At 49.2% G+C, this 20,897-nt stretch overlaps 1 protein-coding gene across 1 annotated transcript; it reads left to right on the top strand.

Moving 5' to 3' along the window:
- Nucleotides 1-2,189: 2,189 nt before the first annotated feature.
- On the top strand, nucleotides 2,190-18,712 carry CMAS (cytidine monophosphate N-acetylneuraminic acid synthetase). Its single transcript, XM_060245916.1, has 8 exons — nucleotides 2,190-2,426; nucleotides 4,882-5,024; nucleotides 7,604-7,759; nucleotides 9,396-9,529; nucleotides 12,656-12,750; nucleotides 13,495-13,666; nucleotides 14,870-15,023; nucleotides 18,314-18,712. The coding sequence occupies exons 1-8, from the start codon at nucleotides 2,212-2,214 to the stop codon at nucleotides 18,505-18,507; spliced, it is 1,263 nt and encodes a 420-aa protein (XP_060101899.1). The 5' UTR covers nucleotides 2,190-2,211; the 3' UTR covers nucleotides 18,508-18,712.
- The last annotated feature ends 2,185 nt before the right edge of the window (nucleotides 18,713-20,897 follow it).

The following is a 20,897-nucleotide window of genomic DNA, read 5'->3' as shown; positions in this document are numbered from 1 at the left end:
TTATCTGGAAGAACCGGGTTTGATTCCCCCCCCCTCCTCCACTTGCAGCTGCTGGAATGGCCTTGGGTCAGCCACAGCTTTCATAGAAGTTGTCCTTGAAAGGGCAGCTGCTGTAAAAGCACTCTCAGCCCCACCTACCTCACAGGATGTTGGTTGTGGGGCGGGAAGGTAGAGGAGATTGTGACCACTCTGAGATTCAAAGTATAGGGCAGGATATAAATCCAAAATCATCTTCTTCTTCTATATAAACACACAGCTGTCTTTTGAAGCCCCTTGCCAGCTTTAGTCCTCAATGATGAGGCTTTTCAACATAATACCTGTTAGTAGTGGAGAAATGGAAAGGAAGATCACCCGGAGTACAACATGTAGATATAGATAATGGATTTATATCCCACCCTCCACTCCGAAGAGTCTCAGAGCGGCTCACAATCTCCTTTACCTTCTCCCCCCCCACACACACAACAGACACCCTGTGAGGTGGGTGGGGCTGGAGAGGCTCTCACAGCAGCTGCCCTTTCAAGGACAACCTCTGCCAGAGCTATGGCTGACCCAAGGCCATTCTAGCAGGCGTTCCTCAGTGGAACAGAAGAGCCCTGTGGCGCAGAGTGCTAAAGCTGCAGTACTGCAGTTGGAGCCCTCTGCTCATGACCTGAATTCGATCCCCAGCAGAAGCTGGGTTTTCAGGTAGCCGGCTCCAGGTTGACTCAGCCTTCCATCCTTCCGACGTCGGTAAAATGAGCCTTGCTGGGAGGAAAGTGTAGATGACTGGGGAAGGCAATGGAAAACCACCCCATAAAAAGTCTGCCATGAAAACATTGTGAAAGCAACGTCACCCCAGAGTTGGAAATGACTGGTGCTTGCACAGGGGACCTTTCCTTTCAGTGGAACAGGCTTCCTCAGGAGATGTGAGCTCCCCTTCCTTGGAGGTTTTTAAACAGAGGCTGGATGACCATTTGACAACAATGAAGATTCTGTGAATTTAGGGGGAGGTATTTGTGAATTTTCTGCATTCTGCAGGGGGTTGTACTAGATGACCCTGGAGGTCCCTTCCAAATCTATGATTCTGTGATCCTAATTAGCTATAGTAAGACTTGCTTGTGTGTGGCCTAATATGCAAAGGAGTTCCTGCTACAAACCTCCCCCTCCCTGCTTAGGCTTCCCAAACCTCCCGCTCTGGCGGGAGACTTCTGGGTTCGCAGCCTCATCTCCCGCTCTTCAAAACTCTGGAAGTGGGGGTGGAGGGTGGAGGGGGGGGGAGAACATACCTTTAGGCTTCATGTTGTAGAGCTCCTGAGCCGTTTGCAAAATGTCTGCCCCTTTAAGGCTGGGCAGGAAGCAGGAAGCAGAAAGGGCTTCTGAGAACGGCCCCTCCCTTTCTTTTGCTTTCATTTTCACAGGAAGTAGAGTTGTCCGGCGGAAGATCTGGTAATGTGTGTGTGTGAGAGGGAGGGGGCAGGGGATTCCCTAGTTTGGAGGCCCTCCCCACCTTTAGAAAGCATGTGTGGGGGGGAGGGAAATGTCTACTAGGCACTCTATTATTCCCTATGGAGAACGATTCCCATAGGGAATAATAGGAAATTGATCCATGGGTATTGGGGGCTCTGGGGGGGCTATTTTTTGAGGTAGAGGCACAAAATTTTTAGTATAGCATCTAGTGCCTCTCCCCAAAATACCCCCCAAGTTTCAAAACGATTGGACCAGAGGGTCCAATTCTATGAGCCCCAAAATATGGTGCCCCTATCCTTAATTATTTCCTATGGAAGAAAGGCATTTTAAAAGGTGTGCTGTCTCTTTAAATGTGATGGCCAGAACTCCCTTGGAGTTCAATTATACTTGTCACATCCTTGTTCTTGGCTCCACCCCCAAAGTCCCCAGATTTTTCTTTAATTGGACTTGGCAACCCTATCCCTGCTTTTTCAATACATTCTTTCCCCTCTTCCAAATACAAATGAGCCATCATTAGAACTACATTTCCCATCCTCCATCCGGGCTTCCCCCCCCCCCGCGTTCTTCACTACCAACGAACTACATTTCCCATCACCCACCTCCAAGAGTGAGGCCCGCCTTTTCCAAACAAGGGCGGCAGACTTAAACGACCCAAGAAAAACTACATCTCCCAGCACGCTTTGCGGCTGGGCGCCACGGACGCTACGTGAAGAGGCACGGCCTAGACGTGTCCCTGAGGGAAATGTTCATTTCTTTGAGAGAAGGATGGCGGCTGCCGATAGACCGTTGCCGCCTTCTGCAGCTGCCGGGCTTCCCCAGCCGTCTGGAGACGCCGGGCGGCCTTCCGCGCATATGGCGGCGCTCATCTTGGCCCGCGGGGGCAGCAAAGGGATCCCGCTGAAGAACATTAAGCTGCTGGCTGGAGTCCCGCTTATTGGCTGGGTGTTGAGGGCAGCCCAGGACTCCGGCGTCTTCCAGAGGTCTGCGCATGCGGCCTATTCCCTTCCGCTTTTATTTAACTATAAAGGGGTAGGGTTCTTTTGTTTCCAGACCGGACATCCGTGTTGCGTTGGAACTTTTGCGTCTTTGCTATTCTCAATGGCAACGCTATATAGGGACTTGGTGGTTGGATGTCCTAATGGCTGGATAGGGTTGCCAATCCTCAGTTGGGGCAGGGGAGGGAAATATCTGCTGGGCACTCCATTGTTCCCTGTGGAGACTGATTCCCATAGGCTATAATGGAGAATCGATCTTTGGGTATCTCGGGTTCGTGGTGGGGCCTGTTTTTTGAGGTAAAGGCACCAAATTTTCAGCATAGCATCCAATGTCTTTCTTCAAGTAACCCCCCAAGTTTCAAAAGGATTGGACCAGATGGTTCAATTCTATGAGCCCCACAAGAAGGGGCCCCTATCCCCAATGGAGTGAAGGGATGTAAAAGGTGTGCAGTCCCTTTAAATGTGACAGCCAGAACTCCCTTTGGAGTTCAATCCTGCTTGTCAGAACCTGGCTCCACCCCCAAAGTCCCCAGATATTTCTTGAATTGGACTTGGCAACCCTAGGCTGGACCCAAATATAAATAAGGGAAATGTTAATGAATCAGGGTCTTTTCCGCAGGGGCAGTAAGCAGGAGGCCTGTGGAACCTTAAAGAGTAACCGCATTTTATTCTAAAATAAGCTTTTTTGGAGCAGATGCAAAAAACGGAAGCTCTCAATCGAAAGGATGCCAGGTGTCCTAGAGGAGGAGAAAAGAAAAATCTGCCTCCTTTAATTTCACTTCCATACCTGGCTTGAGAGCTTCAATTCTGCATGTGTGTGCTTTAGAAACAGAATCACAGCGTTGGAAGCAGGGTTCCCTCTAAGCTGAGTTAGCGTGAGCTAGCTCACAGTTGTTTAGCTTTCTGCTCACACATTTTTGTCCTAGCTCAGGAAAAAAGGCCCCAGAGCAAGCTAATTGATGCAGGAGCTCACACCTTTAATGTCAGTAGCTCACAGAGTAGAATTTTTGGTCACAAGACTCCACAACATAGAGGGAGTATTTATTTGTTTGTTTGACTTGTATCCCCATCTCCATGCCAAAGCAGGCTCAGGGCAGCTCACATTAAGAGGTCACAAGACCAGTATTATTAGACAAAAGATATTGGTTGGAAAGGGCCTCCAGGGCCATCTAGTCCAGGGATGGCCAACGGTAGCTCTCCAGATTTGTTTTGCCTACAACTCCCATCAGCCCCAGCCATTGGCCATAGGAAAACACATCTAGAGTTGTAGGAAAACACATCTAGAGAGCTACCATTGGCCACCCCTGATTTAGTCCAACCCCCCACACAATGCAGGAAATTCACAAATACTTCCCACCCCAGTGACTCCTGCTCCATGCCCAGAAGATGGCAAAAAGTCCGCTTGCGGAGAGGGCGGGATATAAATGTAAAGTAATAAATAAATAAATAAATAACCCTCCAGGATTCCTTGTCAAACTGGAAACACGACTTCCTGAACCCAAAGCAGCAACTGGCATTCCCTGGGTGTGTAAGAAAAGGGCTATGAGAAGCAAGCACTGATGCGACCCTTCCTGGCTTCCCTCTCATGACTGCCTAAGTTCACAGAATCAGTACTGCTGACAGATGGCCATCTAGCCTCAGTTTAACACCCCCCCCAAGGTTTACTTCCTATCAGCCCCCCCCCCTCCCAGCAACTGGTTGTCATTTGCTTCCTAGCTCGCACTAACTCAGCTTAGAGCAGGGGTGTCAAATATACGACCCAGGGGCCGAATCTGGCCCCGGGAGGGCTCCTATCAGGCCCCTGAGCAACTGACTGTTGCCTGCTTCTCTCTCTCTCTTGCTTCTTTCTGCATCACAGCTTGCTTTGCCAGGCTTGCTCAATCACACAGGAGCTACAGAGCAAAACCTCTGTTTTCTCCATTGGCTGAGACTCCTCCTTTGGGGAGGAAGGGGGGGGAAGGAAGAGCTTGCTTTGCCAGGCTCTCTCAATCGCACAGCAGAGCTACTGAGGAAGCCTCTCTTCCTTCTGTTGGCTGAGGCTCCTCTCCCTCCTCATCCCCTGGGGAAGGAAGGAAAGAGCCAGAGCTTCCTTTGCCCGGTTCCCTGGATCCCATGGGAGAAATACAAAGAAAGCGCCTTTAAGACCATTGAGTGCAAATGTTTTAAGCATGTTTTTTAGGGTTTTTTTTAAATCGTTAATTGAATTTGTGTCCTTTATCAAGTTTATATCTCTGCTACCTAATCTTAAATAGGTACACACATGGTTCAGCCCAACAAGGTCTCCTTTATGTGAGATTTGGCCCTCATAACAAATGAGTTCGACACCCCTGGCTTAGAGGGCACAGTGGTCAGCAGTGACACTGTTGGAAATTAGCTCTGATCCTCCTCACATCTCTTGAGCCGTCTCTCATGCTGCTTTTTTTTTTTTGTCTGCCAACAGCGTCTGGGTTTCCACCGACCACGAAGAAATAGAGAAAGTGGCCAAGCAGTTTGGGGCGCAAGTCCATCGAAGGAGCTCGGAAGTGTCCAAAGATTCCTCTACCTCCCTGGACGCTATTGTGGAGTTTCTTCAGTATCATGACGGTATGACCCCTGGTGGATTAAAATGGGAACCGATCGGGGCGTGAAACGTGTGGAGGAAAAGACCTTTTTTGAGGAATTTTAGAACAGGTTTGGCCTACCCCCCCCCATCCTAACCAACAAATGTTTCTGTAAAAGAAAGGGGGGGGTTAGTTGATAGTGTTGCTTGTTTCTTCTTGACTGATAGAGTAGTTTAACACACTGCTTCAGGGATCCCCAACATTTTGGACCCTGAGAGCACCTTTAGAATTCTGACAGAGGGTGGTGAGTTCATCCACAAAATGGCGGTGCCAGGAGGCGGAGCCAACCTCAAACTGTCAGGGAGCAAGGTTGTGCATAATTTTTACAGTTATTTTTCAGCATTTCAAGCAGAAGCACTGTTTACGAGAGCTAGTTTGGTATAGTGGTTAAGTGTGTGGACTCTTTTCTCGGAGAACTGGGTTTGATTCCCCACTCCTCCACTTGCAGCTGCTGCTCTCGTGGGGGTTGTCCTTGAACGGGTGGCTTCTGGGAGAGCTCTCTCAGCCCCACCCACCTCACAGGGTGTCTGTTGTGGGGGGAAAAGATATAGGAGTTTGTAAGCCGCTCTGAGTCTCTGATTCAGAGAGAAGGGCAAGGTATAAATCTGCAGTCTTCTTCTTCTTCATAATAGGATGTCATTTTAAGACAACATATTGTATGAAGACATATTCTGGTATACGCACAGTTTGTCTTCAGCCCTACAGGGAAAAGCCTTGTGCTGTGGTGGCCACAGCTCCCAAATCTACTTTCAACAAATACGCACAACCTATCAGAAGCCTTGGAGGGCCAAAACCCTGCCTGGCCCCACCTACTTTCAAAAAACAATTGGTATATTCCAGGAAAGCTGTTTGTGGGTGCCCACAGTCACTGAGTTGGGGACTCCTGTGTTCCAGAGCACTGAGGTAGCGAGGAAACTTCTGAGTTTCACAGAACATTTGTGGTGTCCAGGGGTCCCTCTAGCCACCTCCCTGCTCCCTGTGAGGAGGCCAGCCTAGACTCATTCCCAGGACACTTATATCCAATAGCAGGGGGAAGGTCAAGCTCTTCCACCTCTCCCCAGGTTGCTACCACCAGACAGGTTTGTTTTACAGGACCCAGTCCACCCTCATTCTCCCCCTAACGGGCTCAACCGTCTCCAGCTAACCAAAAGCTGGTTATGGCTTTTACCTTCTCTGAGGTGGGCCGATAGGCACTGGTACCTTGCAAGTCACTGACACAAAGAGAGGATTTAAACAAAGTTTTATTTCAGCAGTGCAGGTAATCCCCCAATAGAAATGTAATAAAAACAACAAAACTTAAAAGCTAACTAGTACCTCAGCCCTCAGGTTGATCATGGGAAGCTGAAAAGTTCCTCGGGCACTCTATCGAGAATATTTTTGCTGACCCTCAGGTCACTACCACTCCTTGCCTCAGCAAGTGGTCAGAAGGCTCAAACTAAGAGAGAGCTCTCCTTTTTCTAACCCACCAGCCTCTAATTGGCCCTCAGGGGCAGATACCCTGCAGCTGGTGGCTTCACCCTGTGGCTTACACCAGAAGGGAAGGGATCCTGGGAAACTTTAAGTCGTGTTAAAACTTACCCCTGGCACTACAACGTTTTCCTAGGTTGGGAAGGGAGGCACAAAAAGAAAGTTGCTGGTAAAAGCGTGTAGTGGAAGCCCTGTCAGCAATGTGACGGTTCTGTGATGGTGATCAGAGGTTGATTTAAAGCCGGGGTGGCCAAACTGTGGCTCTCAAAGGCCCCACCACCTTGAAGAAGGCATTTCTCTCTTTAAATCGCTTCTCCAAGCCAGCCAGCAGCTTGGAGAATGCATTTAAAGTTAAAGTCGCTTTCTTTCTACCTCTCTTTTCCCCCCTCATCTATCTTCCTTCCTTCCAGCAGCTTGGAGAATGCATTTAAAGTTACAAGAACTCATGGGCATTCAATGAAATTGCTGAGCAGTCGGGTTAAAACAAATAAAAGGAAGTGCTTCTTCACCCAAAGGGTGATTAACATGTGGAATTCACTGCCACAGGAGGTGGTGGCAGCTGCAAGCATAGCCAGCTTCAGGAGAGGATTGGATAAAAATATGGAGCAGAGGTCCATCAGTGGCTATTAGCCAAAGTATATTATTGGAACTGTCTGGGGCAGTGATGCTCTGTATTCTTGGTGCTTGGGGGAAGTGGAAGGGCTTCTAGACCCACTTGTGAACCTCCTGATGGCACTTGGGTTTTGGTTTTTTTGGCCACTGTGTGACACAGGGCGGTGGACTGGATGGGCCATTGGCCTGATCCAACATGGCTTCTCTTATGTTCTTATGTTAAAGTTGTTTTCTTTCTACCTCTCCCCCTGATCTATCTACCTACCTACCTTCGTTCGTTCGTTCCTCCCTCCCTCCTTTCTCTCAAACATCTAATATCCATGTCTTACAGCTCTCAAACATCTGACCTTTATTTTGTGTGGCTGTTACATTAAGCAAGTTTGGCCAGCCCTGATTTAAAGCTGTAAACCTAAATTTGTTTGCCTTAGGTATTTAACTAAAGATCTGGTTACTTCATGGAAATTTTGGGGGTTTTTTTTGCAGAGGTCGACATCGTAGGAAACATCCAGGCCACCTCTCCGTGCCTGCACCCCACCGATCTGATCCGAGTGGCCAAAATGATCCGAGAGGACGGCTTCGACTCTGTCTTTTCTGTAGTGAGGCGACATCAGTTTAGGTGGAGTGAAATCAAAAAAGGAGGTCAGGTTCCTTTTCCTTTCCCCCCTTCTTTCTTCCCTCCCTTCCCCAAATAGCATCTGTGGCAGGGGTGTCAAACACGCAGCCCGTGGGGGTGAATCAGTTCCCCAGAAGGCTCCTATCAGGCCCCCAAGTAACTGACTGTCATCTGCTCCCTTCTCCCTCTCTCTTGCTTCCTTCTGCGTAACAGCTTGTTCCAAGGCTTGCTCAATCACACAGGAGCTACAGAGCAAAAACTCTTTATTTTTTCCATTGGCTGAGGCTTCTCCCTTGGGGAGGAAAGGGGGAAGGCGGAGCTTGTTTTTCCAGGCTCTCTCAATCACACAGCAGAGCTACTGAGCCAAGCCTCTTTTTCCTTCTATTGGCTGAAGCTCCTCCCCCCTCCTGGTCCCCTGGGGAAGGAAAGAAAGAGCCAGGACTTCTTTTGCCCAGTTCCCTGGATACCATGGGAGAAATACAAAGAAAGCACCTTTAAGACTAATGAGAGCTAACATTTTAAGTGTGTTTTAAGGCAGGGGTGTCAAACATGAGGCCCAGGGGCCAAATCAGGCCCCTGGAGGGCTCCTATTGGGCCCCCCGAGCAACTGGGTGTCATCTGCTTCCTTCTCCCTCTCTCTTGCTTCCTTCTGCATCTCAGCTTGATTTGCAAGGCTACGTACAGGAGCAACAGATCAAAACCTCAATTTTTGCCATTGGCTGAGGCTCCTCTCCCTCCTGGCCCCCTGGGGAAGGAAGGAAAGAGCCAGAGCTTCCTTTGTCCAGTTTCCTGGATCCCGTGGGAGAAATACAAAGAAAGCACCTTTAAGACCGATGAGTGCTAATGTTTGAAGCATGTTTTTAAGGTTTTTTTTTTTAAAGAAATCTTCTTAATTGTGTTCCTCTGTGTCCTTTATAAAGTTTATATCTCTGCTACCTAATCTTAAATAGGTACACACATGGCCCAGCCTGACGTGGCCCGGCCCAGCCCAACAAGGTCTTATTTATGTCAGTTCTGGCTCTCATAACAAATGAGTTTGACACCCTTGATCTATTCTGTGGGATTCCCTTTGGTGCTCCCTGGACATAGCCCCTCTCTTAGCCTGCTTGGAATTGGGAAACCCCAGAACCTGACAGCCAGTTTGGTGTAGTGGTTAAATGTGCAGACTCTTATCTGGGAGAACCGGGTTTGATTCCCCACTCCTCCACTTGCAGCTGCTGGAATGGCCTTGGGTCAGCCAGAGCTCTCTTATCTGGGAGAACCGGGTTTGATTCCCCACTCCTCCACTTGCAGCTGCTGGAATGGCCTTGGGTCAGCCAGAGCTCTCTTATCTGGGAGAACTGGGTTTGATTCCCCACTCCTCCACTTGCAGCTGCTGGAATGGCCTTGGGTCAGCCAGAGCTCTCTTATCTGGGAGAACCGGGTTTGATTCCCCACTCCTCCACTTGCAGTTGCTGGAATGGCCTTGGGTCAGCCATAGCTCTCGTAGGGGTTGTTCTTGAAAGGGCAGCTGTTGTGAGAGCCCTCTCAGCCCCACCCACCTCACAGGATGTCTGTTGTGGGGTGAGAAGATACGGGAGATTGTAAGCTGCTCTGAGTCTCTGATTGAGAGAGAAGAGTGGCGTATAAATTTGCAGTTGTCTTCTTCTTCTTTGTTCACAGTGTGTGAGGTGACGAAACCGCAGAACCTGAATCCGGCAAAACGTCCCCGGCGCCAGGACTGGGATGGGGAACTTTATGAAAACGGTTCATTTTATTTTGCCAAACGGTCGCTGATTGACAAGGGGTACTTACAGGTTGGTGCTGAAACGGTGCTGGGCTTTTTCCAAAGTCACCCGTACTTTCTAGACTGGGTCCCCCAATGTGGTGGCTGTGGGCGCTTGGCAACACCTTTCCTAGTGGAATTCACTGCTGCGGGAGGTGGTGGCAACTGCAAGCATAGACAGCTTCAAGAGGGGATTGGATAAACCTGTGGAGCAGAGGTCTATCAGGGGCTATTAGCCACAGGTTATAGATGGAACACTGTGTCTGGGGCAGAGAGACAACACTCTGTCACACAGTCGCCAAAAAACCATCAGGAGGTCCGCCAGTGGGGCCAGGACACTAGAAGCCCTCCCACTGTTGCCCCCCACCTCCAAGCACCAAGAATACAGAGCATCTCTTGCCTCAGACAGAGCTAGTTTGGCATAGTGGTTAAGTGTGTGGAGTCTTATCTGGGAGAACCCGGTTTGATTCCCCACCCCTCCACTTGCAGCTGTTGGATTAGCCATAGCTCTCGCAGGAGTTGTCCTTGAAAGGGCATCTTCTGTCAGAGTTCTCTCATCCCCACCCACCTCACAGAGTGTCTGTTGTGGGGGAAGGAGATAAAGCAGATTGTAAGCTGCTCTGAGTCTCTGATTCAGGGGTATAAATCTGCAATTCTTCTTCTTCTAAGAGCCACTGATGGACCTCTGCTCCATACGTTGACCCAATCCCCTCTTGAAGCCGTCTATGCTTGCAGCCGCCACCACCTCCTGTGGCACTGAATTCCACGTGTTCATCACCCTTTGGGTGAAGAAGCACTTTCTTTTATCCCTTCTAACCCGACTGCTCAGCAATTCCATTGAGTGCCCGTGAGTTCTTCTATTGTGAGAAAGGAAGGAAAGGACTTCTTTCTCTACCTTCTCTTGCCCTGCAGCCTAACTTACCTCACAAGGATGTTGTGAGGATTCAGTCAGGAAAGGTAAAGTCATGTTTGCCACGCTGCACTCTTTATGGGAAGAGAGAGAGACAGGCATGTCATCGTAGAGTTGGAAGGGGCCCTCCAGGCCATCTCGATACAGCATCAGCCTAGACCAAGGGTGGCCAAGCTTGCTTAATGTAAGAGCCGCATAGAATAAATGTTAGATGTTTGAGAGCCACAAGATATGAACATCAGATGTTTGAGAGCTGCGAAGGAGGGAGGGAGGGAGGAAGGAATGAGAGCCACTTTGGTGTAGTGGTTAAGTGCATGGACTCTTTATCTGGGAGAACTAGGTTTGATTCCCCACTACTCCACTTGCAGCTGCTGGAATGGCCTTGGGTCAGCCGTAGCTCTCTTATCTGGGAGAACCGGGTTTGATTCCCCACCCCTCCACTTTCAGCTGCTGGAATGGCCTTGGGTCAGCCATAGCTCTGGCAGACCTGTCCTTGAAAGGGAAGCTGTTGTGAGAGCCCTCTCAGCCCCACCCACCTCCCAGGGTGTCTGTGGTGGAGGGAGAAGACATAGGAGATTGTAAGCCGCTCTGAGACTCTGATTCAGGGAGAAGGACGGGGTATAAATCTGCAATTCTTCTTCTTCTTCTTCAAATAGATGGGGGAGGGGGAGGTGGAAAGAAAGCAACTTTAAACGCACTATCCAAGCTGCCGGCTGGTTTGGATGGGAGAAGTGATTCAAAGAGAGAAATGCCTCCTCCAAGCCAGCCAATGGGGTGAGGGGGGGGGTGCTTCGAGAGCCACACAATATGTGTGAAAGAGCCACAGGTGGCTCCTGAGCCACAGTTTGGCCTCCTCTGGCCTAAGCATCCCTGCCAAGTGTTCGTCCAGCCGCTGCTTAAAGGCTGCCAGCAGGGGGAGCTCAACACCTCCCGAGGCAGCCGATTCCACTGCTGAAATACTCTTACTATAAAAGATTTTTCCCCTGATATCCAGCTGGTCCCTTTCCGCCTGTGATTTAAACCCATTATTGTGAGTATTATCCTTTGCTGCTAACTGGAAAAGCTCCCTAGAATCAGAATCATAGAGCTGGAAGGGATCTCTAGGGTTATATAGTCCAACCCCCTGCACAATGCAGAAAACTCACAAACACCTCCCCCTAAATTCACAGGCTCTTCATTGCTGTCAGATGGCCATCTAGCCTCTGTTTAAAAACCTCCAAGGAAGGAGAGCCCACCACCTCCCGAGGAAGCCTTTTCCACTGAGGAATTGCTCTAATGGTCAGGAAGTTCTTCCTAATGTTGAGCTGGAAATTCTTTTGATTTAATTTCAGCCCGTTGGTTCTGGTCCTACTTTCTGGGGCCACAGAAAACAATTCCACCCCATCCTCTATATGACAGCCCTTCAGATACTTGAAGATGGTGATCCTATCACTTCTCAGCCGTCTCCTCTCCAAGCTAAACATCCCCAGCTCCATCAACCTTTCCTCATAGGAGTTCAACCCATTGGTTCTGGTCCTACTTTCTGAGGCTGCAGAAAACAATTCCACACCATCCTCTATAGGACAGCCCTTCAAGTACTTGAAGATGGTGATCCTATCACCTCTCAGCCACCTCCTCTCCAGGCTAAACATCCCCAGCTCCTTCAACCTTTCCTCATAGGGCTTGCTCTCCGGATCCTGCTCTTCTCTAAGTGGCAGCCTTTCACCTAGCTAAAGAGACCAATTGTGTCTCCCCTCCACCTCCTCTTCACCAAACTGAAGAGATAAAAGTATGATAGTTCTAAAGCGTGTGTTTATTCGGAAGATATGAAGCTACCAGTTTGCGGGGGCTAAGGAATGAATGCTTGTTCTTACTGAGAAATCCCCATGTGAGACCATGAGTACCCATTTTATTTATTTATATCAGTTTGATGTAGCGGTGAAGCACGCAGACTCTTATCTGGTTTGATTCCCCACTCCTCCACTTGCAGCTGCTGGAATGGCCTTGGGTCAGCCGTAGCTCTAGCAGAGCTGTCCTTGAAAGGGCAGCTTCTGTCAGAGTTCTCTCAGCCCCATCTAGCTCGCGGGGTGTCTGTTGTGGGGGGGTGGGAAGGTAAAAGAGATTGTGATCCACTCTGAGATTCAGAGTGGAGGATACGGTATAAATCCAACATCGTCATCTTCTTTTTTTCCCCAGCAGAGACCCAAAGAGGCTTCCAACCTCATTCTCCCATCTCTCCATTTTCTGATGCCTCTTAATTTTGTTTAGGGTGGGAAGATGGCTTATTACGAAATGCGGGCCGAGCACAGTGTGGATATCGACGTGGACATCGACTGGCCGATCGCTGAGCAAAGAGTCTTGCGGTAAAAAAGCAGCAGCATTTGCTTGACCATTTGATTTGTCGCTGTGGGGAACCTTTCTCTTACTGTAAAAGATTTTCCCCCTGATATCCAGCTGGTCCCTTTCCGCCTGTGATTTAAACCCATTATTGTGAGTATTATCCTTTGCTGCTAACTGGAAAAGGTCCCTAGAATCAGAATCATAGAGCTGGAAGGGACCTTAAGGGTTATCTAGTCCAACTCCCTGCATAATGCAGGAAACTCACAAACACTTCCCCCTAAATTCACAGGATCTTCATTGCTGTCAGATTGCTGAAAGATCTCCATAGAATCAGCCAAGTTGATTAGCCAGGCCCTTCTGCTCACATCCATTGTGCTTGGATCCATTGATAGGACTGCTTGGGAGATGGTCAACTGGGAATTTACAGTAGGCCCTGTACTGAGAGCCCTGTAAACTCCAGGAGGATTGGCTACATGAGGGGAGGTGTGGCCTAATAGGCAAAGGAGTTCCTGCTACAAAAACAGCCCTGTAAGTGGAGATGCCGGGATTGAACCAGGGACCTTCTGCATGCCAAGCAGATGCTCTACCGCTGAGCCACAGTCCCTCCCAAATGTTTTCAGCTGCTCTGGGTCTCCTAATGGGGAGAAAGGTGGAGTAGAAGTAAATGAAAAATCACAGGCATCTGCCTGTGATAGGGAAGGTGAGGTCGATGGGCAACGAAACACCAGCTTCTCTCATCAGCTCGATTATCCCCTCTGTGTTTCCAGGTTCGGCTATTTTGGAAAAGAGGCTCTGAAAGAGGTGAAGCTGCTGGTTTGCACCATCGACGGATGCCTGACCACCGGCCACATCTATGTGTCTGAAGACGGAAAAGAGGTCCTTTCTTACGACGTCAGGGATGCTGTCGGAATTCAGTTGTTACAGCAAAGGGGTGTTGAAGTATGTTTGATTTCTGGGGGAGCTGTAGCACAGGAGGATGTGGGGGTGGTTTGGATTTATACCCCACTTTTACTTGGAGTCTTAGAGCTGCTTACAATCTCCTTCCCTTCCTCACCTCACAACAGACACCCTGTGAGGTAGGTGGGACTGAGAGAGCACTTCAAGAACTGCTCTTGAGGGAACAGCGCTGAGATGACAGTGAGCGGCCCAAGGTCAACCCAGCAGCTGCATGTGGAAGAATGACGAATCAGAACCAGTTCTCCCAAATTAGACTCCATTACACTAAACTGGTGTATAAATATAGAGGAGATTCAAGGCCAGTGGCCCATATCTAGCTGAAAGAAATAAAATTATTATTGTCATTGCCTTTGGGCATCTTTGTAATTCTGATACGGGGTGGCCGAAGCTGCAAAATGGCTGCTGCAGGAGGCAGAGCCAGACACAAAATGGCTGCCACCGGAGGCAGAGCCAGCCACAAAATGGCTGCCACAGGAGACAGAGCCAGCCACAAAATGGCTGCCACCGGAGGCAGAGCCAGCCACAAAATGGCTGCCACAGGAGGCAGAGCCAGCCACAAAATGGCTGCCACCGGAGGCAGAGCCAGCCACAAAATGGCTGCCACCGGAGGCAGAGCCAGCCACAAAATGGCTGCCACCGGAGGCAGAGCCAGCCACAAAATGGCTGCCACCGGAGGCAGAGCCAGCCACAAAATGGCTGCCACCGGAGGCAGAGCCAGCCACAAAATGGCTGCCACAGGAGGCAGAGCCAGCCACAAAATGGCTGCCACCGGAGGCAGAGCCAGCCACAAAACGGCTGCCACCGGAGGCAGAGCCAGCCACAAAATGGCTGCCACAGGAGGCAGAGCCAGCCACAAAATGGCTGCCACCGGAGACAGAGCCAGCCACAAAATGGCTGCCACAGGAGGCAGAGCCAGCCACAAAATGGCTGCCATGGGAGGCAGAGCCAGCCACAAAATGGCTGTCATAGCCTACCTTCTGTCACGCAGCAAAGATCCTTGTGTTCTGGATGCCAAAGAAACTTCTTCTTTTTAAAATCTGCATAGCTAATCAAACCTGCAGTGGCCAATCGGACACCTGGCTGGGCAAAAGCACCCCCTGCTTTTCCCACCAAAACTCTGCTTCACGGGTTTGGTTTTTCTGCCACACTCCCTGCTGTCGCCTTAATACTTCTTGGTCTCTCTAGGTGCGGCTGATCTCTGAACGGAACTGCTCACCCAAGACGCTTTCTTCCATGAAGCTGGGCTGCGTGGCAGAAGTAGGCGTGGCCAACAAGCTGCCCATTGTCGAGAAATGGAGGACGGAGCTGAACCTGTGTTGGAAGGAAGTGGCGTACTTAGGTCAGGCCTGTCTTGCAGACATTCGTCATAACTTCTTGAAATTTGTTGTCCTCTTGGACTGGAAACTGGTGGTGACCAGCGTTCTCTCTAAGCTGAGTTAGCATGAGCTAGCTCACGATTTTTTAGCCTCCAGCTCACACATTTTTGTCTTAGCTCAGGAAGCATGACCCCAGAGCATTCTAATTTATGCAGTACATCACAACTTTAATGCCAGTAGCTCACAAAGCAGAATTTTTGCTCACAAGACTCTGCAGCTTCTAGGGAACATTGGTGGTGACCTTCAGTTTGCAAGAGCTGAGCACAGAAGTCATAGAATCATATAGTTGGAAGGGACCTCCAGGGTCATCTAGTCCAACCCCCTGCACAATGCAGGAAACTCACAAACACCTCCCCCTAAATTCACAGGATCTTCATCGCTGTCAGATGGCCATCTAGCCTCTGTTGAAAAACCTCCAAGGAAGGAGAGCCCATCACCTCCCGAGGAAGCCTGTTCCACTGAGGAACCGCTCTGACGGTCAGGAAGCTCTTCCTAATGTTGAGCCGGAAACTCTTATTGATTTAATTTCAACCCATTGGTTCTGGTGCTACCTTCTAGGGCCACAGAAAACAATTCTGCACCATCCTCTATATGACAGCCCTTCATGTACTTGAAGATGGTGATGGGGAGGGACGGTGGCTCAGTGGTAGAGCATCTGCTTGGGAAGCAGAAGGTCCCAGGTTCAATCCCTGGCATCTCCAAGAAAGGGTCCAGGCAAATAGGTGTGAAAAACCTCAGCTTGAGACCCTGGAGAGCCGCTGCCAGTCTGAGTAGACAATACTGACTTTGATGGACCCGAGGGTCTGATTCAGTATAAGGCAGCTTCATATGTCCATATCCATCATATCACCTCTCAGCCGCCTCCTCTCCAGGCTAAAGATGCCCAGCTTCTTCAACCTTTCCTCATAGGACTTGGTCTCCAGACCCCTCACCATCTTCATCGCCCTCCTCTGAACCCGTTTCAGCTTGTCTATATCCTTCTTAAAATGTGGTGCCCAAAACTGAACACAATACTCCAGGAGAGGTCTTACCAGAGCAGTGTCCGTGGGCACTTTCACACACTGAATAACGCACTTCCAATCCACTTTGAATGCACTTTGCAACTGGATTTTACTGTGGGAACTGGCAAAATCCACTTGCAAACGGTTGCTGAAGTGGATTGAAACGGCATGGTTTAGCATCTTAAGTCTATCCAGCGCCATAAGTCCGTCTAGTCCACCTGGTCCAGCATCCTGTCTCACAGTTTGGAGAACAGATGTGAAATTAGCAGAGATACTTCAGCACAATGCATTGTGAATGAATGAGAAATGAATTGAGACATCCAGAATATCTGAAGGTGTATCTCGACACTAACCTACTGTACAATACACCGGCAACAGACGGTCCCTGGAAGAAGAGCTTTAAGCCTCGAGACGACTTAAGGACCGGTTTTTACGAGCCTCAGACTTCAGCTAAGACTATCAATTGTCGTGGACGTTGTTCACCAAAGAGTCAGTAGGAATAAGAGTGGTGTGTGGTAGATGGTGATTTTTTTGTATGGTTTCTAATGATTTGTATGGACACATTATTTATATTGAATTTTGAATTTGTTACTGAATACAAAGCGTTGACATATACTGGTCTAGTTGCTTTGTAAGTTTTGCACGGAGAGAGGTTTTCTGCTGTGCTTGTAATAGTTCCTCTGTGGTCCCGATAGCCCGTCTCACAGTGGCTAACCAGACCCTCTTGGATGGCCAACAACAGGGCAGAGAGGCTGAGGCCTTCCCCTTACGTTGCCTCCTGGCTCTGGCATTCAGAGGCTTAGTGCCACTGAACGTGGGGTTTTCCCCTCAGTCCTTATGGCCAGTAGCCATTGATAAGACTTCTCCTCCATGAATCTGTCTGATCCTCTTTGAAAGCTGTTTATTCCTGTGGCTTCAGTATGGTTTATAAGCATAAAGGTTTCAGATAGGTACATAGCCATAACGGTGTCAGACAGGTTCTTTAAATAGGCCTAGTCACAAAGGCTAATGACTTCTGCCTAGGTTTATTTTCCTCTCTTGCCCTTTTGGCTCATAACTTCCTCACAGAACACAGATATCTCTCACAACACTCGACAGGGCCTCTGTCAGTCTCCTCTCTCCACACATACCATGCTAACTCAAAGCCTGTCTGACTCAGCCAGTCAACTCTGCCCCCTTGGGTACAGCTACCATCCCGTCAGTTTGGTGTAGTGGTTAAGTGCACGGCCTTTTATCTGGGACAACCGGGTTTGATTCCTCGCTCCTCCACCTGCACCTGCTGATGTGACCTGGTGTCAGTCATAAGTTCTTACAGAGCTGTTCCTCTCAAGAGCAGTTTCTGTCAGCTCTCTCAGCCCCACCTACCTCACAGGGTGCCTTCTGTGTGAGGGAGGGAGGTAAAAGAGATTGTGAGCCGCTCTGAGATTTAAAGTGAAGGGTGGGATATAAATCTAATATCCTTCTCCTCCTCCTTCATCATCTTCTTCTATCTTCTTCTGTCTTCATCTTCATCCTCTTCTATCTTCTTCATCTTCCTCATCATTAACATGTGATTAACATGTGGAATTCACTGCCACAGGAGGTGGTGGCGGCCACAAGCATAGCCACCTTCAAGAGGGGTTTAGATAAAAATATGGAGCAGAGGTCCATCAGTGGCTATTAGCCACAGTGTGTGTGTATGTATAAAAATTTTTGCCACTGTGTGACACAGAGTGTTGGACTGGATGGGCCATTGGCCTGATCCAACATGGCTTCTCTTATGTTCTTATCATCATCTTCTTCTTCATTTTTATTTATTCGCACCTTTCACCTGCAGTGAGGCCCAAAGTGGCTGACATCATTCTCCTACCCTCACAACAAGAGAAGAGGAGAAGAGATTAGGTTTATCCTCTGTCCTTCACTCAGAGCAGTTCACAATATCCTTTCCTTTCCCTTTCCCTTCCCCTCCCCACAACAGACACCTGTGAGGTAGGTGGGGCTGAGAGAGTTCTCTGAGAACTGCTCTTGAGAGAACAGCTCCTTGAGAACCGTGACTGACCCAAGGTCACTCCAGCAGATGCATGTGGAGGAGGGAGGAGTCAAACCCATTTCTCCCAGATTGGAATTGGCTCTCTTCACCACTACACCAAATCGCATGAGGTGAGGCTGAGAGACTGTGGCGAACAAAAGTAGGGATTCAAACCTGGATTTCCCTGCTGGCGATGGGCTTTGACTAATCTGATTTTGTATGTTTGGGATCTCTGTTACTGCAGGCAACGAGGAATCAGACGTGGAGTGCTTGAAGAAAGCCGGCATGAGCGCCGTCCCCGCTGACAGCTGCCCGGCTGCTCAGAAAGCCACGAACTACATTTGCAAATGTAACGGTGGCCGTGGTGCGATCCGGGAGTTTGCGGAGCACATCTTCCTTCTGATGGAAAAAGTGAATTCAGCGGGAAAGAAAGTGTGATCACAAACCCCTGAAGCTGCTTCCACTGTAGGGGAAGGAAGAAAGCGTCGCCTTATTCTTTCTCTCTGCTGGTTTCTCTGTCGTTTACGGGCGGCTTTGGTTTTGACATTTCAGAAATCCAAAGAGCATTGCTGAGAAATGCGAAGCACGATATATATATATATATATTTTCCCCCAAGCACTTAAAAGTTAATTTCCAACTGCTACCCCCCCCCCCCCTGCAAAACCCACTGCCCATCAAGCCGATAATGGCCAAGACAGCTTCACGGGGCTTGTTAAAAGGTTAAGAAATTGACAGCGTTAACGCTCGCTCCTTTGCAGCCTGGCTTTTGAGGAGACTTCGATGTATAAAAATAGAACAGGCCGAAAAGGATTTTGGTTTGTCTCCTGTTTATAAAGGAAAAAGGAGGGGGAGAGAAAGGAGATCTGCTGGATGGTTTTGTCACCTCTTTATCCGCAGTCAGCAAACCAAAGTTATTGGCCCAGATCGGACGTTACGTGAAACGGCAGTTTATTTGAACTAATATGGTTAGTTGATGCAATCAGGATGTGACCCATGCTGCTTTCGTCGCCTTCGTTCTAGCCAGGTGTCACTGTATCCAGGGAGTGGGCCTTGGTTTTGTCAAGACCGACAGTAAAATCGCAAAGTGGAGTGGCGCCCTTCTAAGTCCACACTGGCTTTCCTGTGGAGCAGGGCTTTTTTGTAGCAGGAACTCCTTTGCATATTAGGCCACGTCTCCCCTGAGGTAGCCAATCTTCCAAGAACTTACAGGGCTCTTCATACAGGGCCTACTGGAAGCTCCAGGAGGATTGGCTACATCAGGGGTGTGTGGCCTAATATGCAAAGGAGGTCCTGCTAGAATTCTTTACAGGGCTCTCCGTACAGGGCCTACTGTAAGCTCCAGAAGGATTGGCTACATCAGGGGTGTGTGGCCTAATAGACTAAGGAGGTCCTGCTAGAATTCCTGACAGGGCTCTTCTTACAGGGCCTCCTGTAAGCTCCAGAAGGATTGGCTACATCAGGGGTGTGTGGCCTAATAGGCAAAGGAGGTCCTGCTAGAATTCCTTACAGGGCTCTTCGTACAGGGCCTACTGTAAGCTCCAGGAGGATTGGCTACATCAGGGGTGTGTGGCCTAATAGGCAAAGGAGGTCCTGCTAGAATTCCTTACAGGGCTCTTCGTACAGGGCCTACTGTAAGCTCCAGGAGGATTGGCTACATCAGGGGTGTGTGGCCTAATAGGCAAAGGAGGTCCTGCTACCAAAAAAGCCCTGCTGAGAAGTAACTGCTTTGGATCACAGCGCAAGCCATGATTAAGCCGAGATGTCTGTATTGATACATTGCGTGGAATCCTAGTTGCCGCCTGTAGTTGAATACACCAGCCATTATATATACACACACACACACACACACACACACTGGGAACTTCTGGCAACTAACGGGCACTTACCAAGGGGTTGTCCTTGCCAGTGACACGCTGACATCACCAGCAAAGTGCTGATGTAACTTCCAATGAGCCATCACTGGCAAAGTGCTGATGTCACTTCTGGTGAGTTTTGCCTAATTGCCACGCGTCCCAAGCATCTCTCAGCAGCATTCTGACATCACTTCTGGGTGCACAGGAAGTGATGTCAGCATATCAAGATGCTGTGGTAAACCCCCTTCCATCCACTTTGGCACTTTATTTTGGTGTGCTGACATCATTTCTGGGTGCACAGGAAGTGATGTCAGCATATCGAGATGCTGCGGTTACCCCCCTCCCATCCACTTCAGCACTATATTTCAGTGTGCTGACATCACTTCTGGGTGCACAGGAAGTGATGTCAGCATATCGAGATGTTGCGGTTACCCCCCTCCCATCCACTTCGGCACCATGTTTCTCCTGCTGGCCACTGAGCAGTGGTGGGAGATCCCCCGTTTCCATCAGGGTCCTGGGACCCCTACAAGTGATAGAAGAGACTTAATGCTTTCGAAAGCTTTTCAGTCTCTCCGCACCCCACTTTCCTCCATCCCCTCCTAGTTAATCTAACTGACCGAGCTTTAAAAGGCATGAAACTTTTCACAACAAAATGATTCATGAGCCAGCTCTCCACCTCTTTAAAACCCCTCTGACAGCCCAGCTGCTCTCCTAGATGAACCGCCGTTCTTCACATTCCCAGGAGACTCGTTGAGGGTCTGTTCAGCTTCTGACCGGAAGTAGGAAGGTAGATCGCATTTTAATGCATCACATTTAAAAAATAATAAAATAGAACGTCAGGAGAAACGTTTTTAACTTCGCTTCTTTTCCTAACGTGCTAGTTTTCTACAGGCGGGGAGTTTTTTAAAATAAATGTTGGGTACGTGCGGGGTGAAATTCTAGGAGGAGCTCCTTTGCATATTAGGCCACGCACC

The sequence above is a fragment of the Heteronotia binoei genome, chromosome 8, assembly GCF_032191835.1.
Source record: "Heteronotia binoei isolate CCM8104 ecotype False Entrance Well chromosome 8, APGP_CSIRO_Hbin_v1, whole genome shotgun sequence".
Classification (NCBI taxonomy): domain Eukaryota; kingdom Metazoa; phylum Chordata; class Lepidosauria; order Squamata; family Gekkonidae; genus Heteronotia; species Heteronotia binoei.
This window is presented reverse-complemented; position numbering and strand designations above follow the sequence as displayed.

What these genes read in the sequence shown, in the direction of transcription:
- CMAS (XM_060245916.1), top strand. Translation starts at nt 2,212, where the DNA reads ATGGCGGCTGCCGATAGACCGTTGCCGCCTTCTGCAGCTGCCGGGCTT. An exon ending in GCTGAGCAAAGAGTCTTGCG is followed by an intron (nt 12,751 to 13,494) that starts GTAAAAAAGCAG and finishes CTGTGTTTCCAG; the next exon opens with GTTCGGCTATTTTGGAAAAG. An exon ending in TACAGCAAAGGGGTGTTGAA is followed by an intron (nt 13,667 to 14,869) that starts GTATGTTTGATT and finishes TGGTCTCTCTAG; the next exon opens with GTGCGGCTGATCTCTGAACG.